At 44.7% G+C, this 8,752-nt stretch overlaps 2 protein-coding genes across 4 annotated transcripts in view; both read right to left on the reverse strand.

Annotated features, from left to right (window-relative positions):
* Positions 1–4,763, reverse strand: part of DNAJB14 (DnaJ heat shock protein family (Hsp40) member B14) — a 51,590-nt gene extending 46,827 nt beyond the window's left edge. Inside the window, exon 1 of one of the 3 annotated variants that reach the window (XM_036914038.2) lies at positions 4,211–4,744. In XM_036914038.2, coding sequence (XP_036769933.1) covers positions 4,211–4,343 — 133 coding nt within the window. In that variant the 5' untranslated portion in view covers positions 4,344–4,744. Of the gene's footprint in view, positions 1–4,210 lie in introns of all 3 variants that reach the window. The other 2 variants (XM_036914042.2, XM_036914041.2) reach the window with 2 other exon arrangements.
* Positions 4,764–5,864: 1,101 nt separating this feature from the next.
* Positions 5,865–8,117, reverse strand: LOC118926723 (histone H2A.Z). The gene is made up of 5 exons (XM_036914043.2): positions 7,970–8,117; positions 7,455–7,532; positions 7,062–7,175; positions 6,571–6,700; positions 5,865–6,305 (listed from the first exon to the last, which is right to left on the reverse strand). Exons 1-5 carry the CDS (start codon positions 7,970–7,972, stop codon positions 6,244–6,246), a joined length of 387 nt encoding a protein of 128 aa, XP_036769938.1. The 5' UTR covers positions 7,973–8,117; the 3' UTR covers positions 5,865–6,243.
* Positions 8,118–8,752: the final 635 nt, after the last annotated feature.

Genomic DNA, 8,752 nt, shown 5'->3' on the forward strand with positions numbered 1-8,752 from the left:
AGGATATTGAGGTTCAGAAAGAAAGTTACATTCATAAAGTTACACAACTATTAAATTAAGGTTCAAAACCAAATTCAGTCTTCTTTCTTCAACTATATGTCTGTAACAGTTTGGCTATTAGCTGAAATTAGAAAATCATCTTATACCACTTAAGTTAGTGCTTTCAAAATAACTGCTCTGAATGCATAATTTGTACTCATCACTAAATTTTAATAAAATCAGAAGTAGAAAGAAAATGGAATTGTCTCAAAAGGAATAGGTTGGATAACACTCCAGATATGTAATGACAATTTAAAAAACTTTATTTTACCATTTTAAGTGAGACAAAAGGGGACAGAGCTTTGAATTTGCATTAGATTTAACTTTTAAAATAATGTAGGAAAAAAGGGTAAGAAAAATCTACACACTTATCTCTCACATGAAGGAAAAAACAAAAGAGGACTATTTAATTGCTATTGTGCAGGTAGAAGCTTCAAATTATACGAGTTATGCATTCATTAAAGAAGACACAGAATGACCTTTTTTGAAGCTGTAGGCTGCTATTTGGTTCAAATTACTATGAGATTCTTGAAAACGATGAAAACATATTACTCTGGAAAAAAAAACCTGTACTTCAAATTGCTCCCCCCAATAGCATAAATCACTAAAGTAGTAAAATAGCAATATGAGGCATTAAAACAGTAAGACTGTATCCCTCTGTGAAAGTCCAGAACATACCAATAATTCAATAAACATACAGTTTAAGAAACTAAAATGTACTTTATTTTCTGCCTGCTAACATTTTTCTAGAATATTTATATTTCCTATGTAGTAACTATTCATATATATCAATCTCTTCAAACATATTTGAAAGCTCTAAAATTCAACTCAGAAGTCTACTGTGCAATAAACTGTAAAATAATATTCTTAACTAAAAACATAGAAAGCAACAATGTCCTAGATCCATTTGAAGATGAAGATTTTCCTCAAAATGCTCTGCCAATTTTTAAAGTGTTTCATCAATCAGACTTCTCACCTGGCAAAAATCAAATGAAAAGAGGACAAAAATTCTGGGATTTAGCTAGAATTTAGTCTCACATTTTCCCATTCAGTGTATAAGAATGGAAATCGAAATGCAATGTTTTTTTGTGCCTATCTTAGTATGAAAACACATCCAGAGGAATATTCAGTCAAAACTGAGTTATAAGGGTTTGATGGTAATCTAGAATAGATGAAATTCAGGGATAAAAATGTAGAATTTCTCTTTAACCAATAGCTTCAATTTCCTTCCACACTAAATATTTTATCAGGAGCTTATAAAAATGTATCTTTCTCTCCCCTGAATTCATTAATTCCCATAAACATATTCTGAGAATATGTAAAATACACTTGTTTACTTGCTAAGTATTTGCATATAATTTTATTTCAGCTAATGCTCACATCCACCCTATGATAAAATCTTCATTTTATATATAACTAAACAAGGTTTAGGGATGTTAAGTAACTTGTTCCTGGCTGTAAAGCTGTCAAAGGCAGTCTCCACTGGAACTAAGGTTTTCAGACTACACAAGAACAGACCCTATTATTTTATCTGGTAATCACATGCTGCCTTCCAATACACTGTACTATCAACTTTCCCTGTTACATTTCTTAATTTTTCCTGTGTTCATGTGTTTAAGAGCAACAATTGTTTGGGCTTTGATATCATATAGTATAGTTTAGTAGACTGGCTCAATTTCCTTGTATGATAAAAGGTTGACAGACTACAAGTTCAAAAATTCTCAAAGCCTTACAGTTGTTAAATGGAAATACCAAAATAATTGAGCTAACTGGTAAATGCTTTTCGTATATTAACTCATTTACTCTCCCAACAGCCCTATGAAATCAATACATTATTGTCCCATTTTGCAGATGAAAACCTAAAAGCTGGATGGTTACAATAACTTGTCCAAGATTAAGGTTACAAGATAATAGGTGAAAGAATTAGGATTCATAATTCAAGTGGTTACTTCCTTTATGTTAAAACTGTCCCTCTAGGACTAGATAATGATTAAACAAAATCATGTATTTGTACTGTAGGGAGATTCAAAAATTTTTAACTCTGGGCAAATGGTTTCTTGGATATGTCACGAAAGCACAGGCAATAAAAGCAAGAACAGATAAATGGGATTATACCAAACTTAAAAACTTCTGTGCATCGACGGATATAATCAATAGCGTTTAAGACAACCTACAGAATGGGAGAACAAAATTAGCAAATTCTACATCTAATAAGGGGTTAATATCCAGAATATACAAAGAAATCCCACAGTGCTACAACAAAAATGAAATATCCCAATTAAAAAGTGGGCAAAGGACTTGAATAGACATTTCTTCAAATGCCATATACGAATGGTCAACAAGCATATAAAAAGATGCTCAACATCACTAAACTAGAGAAATGCAAATCAAAACCACAATGACATATCACCTCACATTTGTCATGATGGCTACTATCAAAAACAAACAGAAAACAAGTCTGGAGAGGGTATGGAGAAACTGGAACTCTAGTACTCTGTTGGTGGGAATGTAAAATGGCAAAACCGCTATTGAAAACAGTTTGGCAGTTCCTCAAAAAAGCAAAAATAGAATTGCTAATATGATCCAGCAATCAGATTTCTGGATGTATATATACATATATGTACACAAAAGAATTGAAAGCAGGATCACAAATATTTGCAAACCTGCCTGTTCAATAGAGCATTATTCACAATAGCCAAGCTATAGAGGCAATCTAAATGTCTACTAATTGATGACTGGATAATGAAAATATGGTGTGTGTGTGTATATATGTGTATATATACACATATACATGCAATGGAATATTATGCAGACTTTAAAAGGGAGACCTATCACATGCTACATAGATGAACTTCAAGGACATTATGCTAAGTAAAATAAACTAGTCAAAAAAAGACAAATACTGCACGATTCCATTTACATAAGGTATCTAAAGTAGTCATATTTTTAAAGTGAAGTAGAATGGTAGTTACCAGGGAATGGCAGGTAGAGCAAATGGGGAGTTGTTTAATTGGCATAGAGTTTCAGTTTTATAAGATAAAGAACTCCGAAGATGTGTTGCAAAACAACGTGAAAATGGTTAACACTAATGAACTGTGTATACTTAAAATGGCTAAGTTGGTAAATTTTGCCACATTAAAAAAAATTAACTTTCTTTCATTTCTCTTTCCTATCCACTGTTGTATTCAAAAGCAATGTAATGAAAATGATTGAGAAAAACAAAGAATACAAGGTACTTAACAATGCAGAAAAATTAAGAAAATAATAAAACAATCTCACATTCTTACTTATTTTCTTCTTAACCTGGAAAGCCCTTGCACCTCAGTTGAAACCGTATCTTATTGTCAAAGCAATAGAGCGTAGTGATTAAAAGGCCTTTTGTAGCTAGAAAGCTCAAGTACTATTCTGACTTTAATACTGTGTGACCTTGGGTAGGATATTTTCATTCACTCATTCATTCATCAAAAAGTCTGTTTCATTTGTCTTTTTCAGTTCAAAAGAATCCTGTGCCTCTAAAGAGTTTTGTTCTGAGGAGTAAAAGAAATAATTTATATAAAACACTAGGCACAAGGTCTGGCACTTTGTTAAGTGCTCGATAAATGTTGGCTAATTATTACTTTAAAGTCTAGAGAGCAGGACACCAACAGGGTGAATTCAACTATCATGCTTGCCAAATGTGCTCCCCTCTTCTAAAGGAACTCTCTCCCTGGAAAAAGCAATGTCATCTCAGGTGTTCGAAATGTTTGCTTTAGGAACAGTGTTCTACTCCTGAGACCTGTGTACACTGACACTAGAGTTCCCTGTTCCTCTCATTTCATTAGGGGCCTACGCCTTATTTGAGGGAGATGAGGAAGAGGGGCCATACAACCAAACACCCATCTATAAAGCCCCACTCTGTAAGACAGAGCAGACAAATCCCCTGGGAGAATGACAGCTGGGTATTCAGGAACACGGCCGGGGGAACTGGCCACACGGGCCGGCATCTCGAAGGCAGGCCGGTGCTGAGGGAGGCTGGGGCACTGCGGACCGGGCCGGTCGGGGCCGGGCGGGGGCGTGTCGGGACGCTCGTCCCGGGGCCAGCGGGGGTCGGGCAGGCCCGGGCCCGGGGCTCCGAGAAGGCTGCGCTGGGGGAGGGGACCCGGCACGGGGGAAAGGACACTGAGGGCCTCACCGCGGGCCGAGGCCAGTGGATAGAGCTTCTCCGCCTTCTGTAGGAAGCGCTGGGCCTTCTCGCGGTTGCCGGCGTTTAGGGCCTCCCGGGCGATCTCGACACATTTCTCCGCCTCGTCCCGGTTCCCCTCCATGGCCTACGCCTTTTTCCGTTTTCACCGGCAGCGAAGCTACGACGGGCGGAAGCCGCGGCCGCCGAGGCGAGGCCGGCCGGGCGGGGGCGTGCGGAGGTGAGCAGGGAGGAGCGCAGGGCACCACGGCGGCGGCGGCGGCCCGGGCGGACTGGCGGGCTCGCAGCTCCGCCTCCTCACGGCGGCCTCCCCGCCCCCCGCGGGCCGCTACGGCGCGAGCCGCACACCTCCCGGCCCTCGGGCCTGGGCGTCCCAGCCGACTCGGCCGGCCGTGCGCGGGGCCCAGCTCGGGGCTGGCCAGCCCGGCCGCCTGCAGGGGCTCCCGCCGAGGTGACCCCGCCGCCGCACGGGCAGCGCCGCGCCCCTTGACCTTGCCGCGCGGCGGCGGGGCGGGTGTTCTCTTCCCAGGCGGCCAGGGGAATGGACGGGGGAAAGGCCGCCCGTTTTCAGAATTCCCGGGGACTGCCCCGTCTCTGGGCCCACAGCCTGGGAGGATTCGGTCAGGTGAGGGCCGCGCTGTCAGTCCTTACGCAGCGCTTCCGGCACAGGTGTTGAGAGCGTTAGAGCGTCGCTTGGCCGTATCTCCGGGCCCGTTTTATGGCCATTTGATTTCAGCTACACAATTTTTCTGACCTAGATTTCACTAAATTCTAAGTACATCCAAGAGGTATAAAGCAACTGGTTTAATTTGTAGTTTGTAATTACTCCGGTGAAAAGCCCTAACCTTACTCCTTTATGACCAAAACATGGCAGGAACCGGCTGTTTGGGAATGTACCCACCACCAAGTGGTTTGGTTTTCTTTTATTTTCATGACATTGCCCCTGTGAAATGTACACCATGTCACTTTGGTCTCCTTAGTGGGTGGAAAAGGACACTTTCTGGTTGGTAAATTTTAACCCCCTACCCCCCCCACAAAAAGCCTTTAAGACAAATAATTTGCCAGAAAGTCAAAATGATCCCCTCAACCCAATCACAGAATACTCATTTTTAGTGTTGTCAAGCTATTGTTATGCTATCAAATACCATAACTCAATACTTTCAAGTCTTAATTCTTCTCTGTAAAATGGTAATAGTATTCCCCTCAAAATGTGTCCTTCATATTACAAAGTACTGAACTATTAATTCAGGCTTCAAAATGTGTAGCACACAGAAAATAGTTTGAATCTTCAAAATCTAAATTCAAAGTTCCTTCTATAGGGAGAGCTATATATACACAGTACTTCCCTACCTGCTATCTCCCTCTCCAAATCTTCACAATAACCGTGCACTGTTGTAGTGCTGTCATATAAGCAAACACAGCCGAAAAACTGAGGTGGTCAAACATAGTCTAAAAAACAGTAACTTACCAATTTCAGACCTTGCCAAGTTTTTAATCTTTAATAGCTCAATTACATAACATTAAAATTACACTTGGGCCTTGTGACTTAACAGAATTAAGGGCTTAATTTCAAGTTATTGGTCGATGAGGTACCTGTTCAAAAGAAAGGGGTTCCTATTACAATTAAGCAAATTTAAAACACAACTAGTTTGGGATATGACCTTTATTGAGCTTATCCACCAGAGTGGAAATAATGTCTGTACAAAACCAAATGTCTGTTACTATAACTTCTGCATCACAATTAAAATCCAAACAGTTTTTTAAAAACAGTCAACTCAATCAAAACCCACTACTTCAGAATCAATAGCTTCTTTGAAGCCACAGTAACACTTAAATATGGTTAAGACTCGAATGCAGAAATTTGGTTGGTTGGAAAGCTAATTAAACTTCCAACTTGCTCAAATAGAATTACAAAAAGGCAAAATTGTGTTTTTCACAGAGATACAGTCCACTGGAATCACCAACACTGGACAGCTGTTAAGAGTACTTAAGAGTCCTGAGATAATAAGGAATCCAGGCATCCTTTAGACAGTCTTCTGTTGTCCTTTCTTCCCAATAAGAGATTTGTGGATGTGTGGAATGACACCTAGAAGAGAGACAGGGATTAAGTCTACTTTTTAATATTTAAGATCACACAGTATTTAAAATCAAGACAGTTTATTTAAGCTTGGAAAATGCCTTTAAATGTGAAGTTCAAGTGTTCAAATTAAGTTTTACTTACCAATTTTCATGATGAACAATTCTACACGTAAGTGAAAATATACTTAAGTGCCCTAGACTAAAAATTACTAATGGGAGATTTAAAAAAGCATTCTTTTTTCTAAGGTAACAGAATTTCAGTATTTACATACCACCACCAGCAATTGTAGCCTTGATGAGAGAGTCCAATTCTTCATCTCCACGAATGGCAAGTTGCAAATGACGAGGGGTAATACGCTTTACCTTCAAGTCTTTTGATGCATTTCCTGCCAATTCAAGTACCTAGAAGGCAGAATCTAATCACTCTCCTTCCAACTTAAAGGCAAAAACCCTGGGGGTAGAATCAAACCTTCATGAACGTACATCTACCAACCGTCATCTCCACCCGCTACCTGAATGGCAAGACATGCAAAAGCTATAAAGGGGACACGCAATTTTATTTTCAAGAGCAGCAAACTCAATCAAGCTCAGTAAGATCCCTTAATGAACATCAGCCCCCTCTAGCGTTCTGAGGCTTCTCGCCGCATTAAGGGCCTGGGAGTTTTTCTTGCATCACTTTCCTCCTTCCTCTCGCCGCCTCCCCCCAGTCACCCCCCCCACACAGCTCCAGCCTTTTCCAGATTATAGGCGTACACCCATTTACCTCTGCGGTCAGGTACTCCAGGATGGCTGCGCTGTACACAGCGGCAGTCGCGCCCACACGTCCGTGGCTGGTCGTCCTAGATTTCAGGTGTCGATGAATACGGCCCACGGGGAACTTAATTTTAAGCACGCACAAACAAACGCACAAAGATTAAGAGTCGAAGACAGTAAAATCATACGCGCACCAAAGCAGGAGGCACTGACGTTGGTGCAGCAACGAGCCCCAGCACAGACACACTTGATAGCCCCCCTCCGATATTTAATCGTATCGGCAAACCAAGTAGCGACACCGTATCGCCCACGGAGACAAAATGCCATTCCAAAGCATTGATAAACGAGAAAAGAACCGGTAAGAAACGGCCACAACCCCCAGACCGCGCGAACCACCACTGACCTGCAAGCCGGCTCTCTGCGAGCGGGAAACCGCCTTTGTCTTGGCCTTTCCGGAGTCCTTCCCAGCCTTACCGCCAGCCTGCGGCGCGCACACGCCCGCGAGCGAAGGAGGAACGGAGAATATAGGATTACCAGAGCAGCGCGCCCCTCCCCCACAGCGGCGCGGCCCAGGCGCGAGCGCGGCCCCGTGCCCGGCCGGGGTCCCGACCCGCCGCACGCCACTGGCGCGACCCCGCCCGCCCGCTCGCCCCCCGCTGCGCGCCCGCCGCGGCCGCGCGCCTGTCCGCCCGCCCGCCGGCCCCCAGCGGCGCTGCGCGCGCCACCCAACCGTTGCCGCCCGCCGCGAGATCCGAGCCAGCACAGCTCGCCGCCGACAAAACACCTCCCCCCGCTCTTCCAAATCCTGTCTCCGCGCGTTCCCAACCGTCGCCACTTCACCCCCATCTCCGTGGGTAACGGGCTTTCCTTCCATTGGCAAAAACCCGCGGAGTCTTTGAGCGCCTCTGCGAAGTTTACCATTTCGAATTCTGCGGAAGCTCAAACAAGGCAGAGAAAGGACTAATCAGACACCCAGCGATATCCCACCGCCTACTCCTTCGTCGCACCGCGATTCAAACTGCGCTGTCTCCCGCCTTCCCCGCTCCCTTTATACTGCAGAATGTTCCCTCATCCGGGAACTCGGATTGCTCATCCCACCAATGGCTGTCACCCGCCCCCGGGAAGCGTCCTTGAAGCCTCAACCAATGAACAAACGAAGAAAAGGGCGGAGGGGCGGGAGCTTCTCAGCGCGAGCCGCTATTGGGAAGTGGAAGAGGAGGTGGGGGAGGACGGAGGGATGGGAACCGAGGAGAGGGAGGGCACGGCGGCGGGCATGAAGAAACAGAGCGAGCTGCGCTGCGGGAGCCGGGTGGCCCTCCGGCTGTGATCACGTGTCCTGGAGGAGGAGCTGAGAGGCCCCGGGGAGTAGCGCCCCTAGGTCTCCGGGCCGGCTTCCGGAGAGTAGGTGCAGTCCTCGGAATCCAGCGCGCCGTTCTTCCCGACGGGAGCGTCCCGTAGGGCTTAGAGCCGCCGGCCCACAGCCTGCTTCCAAGGCCGGGGCGCTCTCCTCGCCGACCCAGCTCCATCCCCAGAGGCTCCTCGGGTCTGACAGGTGGCGCGGCTGCGGCCGGTGAGAACCCCAAGCCCTCCGCGAACCACAGATTTGATAGAGGTTCCGCTTTTCTTCTCGCTAGGGGAGCCCCCAGTCACCAACCGATGGAGACCTGCTTGCCCCCTCTTCGTATTCAGCTATGTCTTCCA

Source organism: Manis pentadactyla, chromosome 5 (assembly GCF_030020395.1).
Source record: "Manis pentadactyla isolate mManPen7 chromosome 5, mManPen7.hap1, whole genome shotgun sequence".
In the NCBI taxonomy this organism is placed as follows: Eukaryota; Metazoa; Chordata; class Mammalia; order Pholidota; family Manidae; genus Manis; species Manis pentadactyla.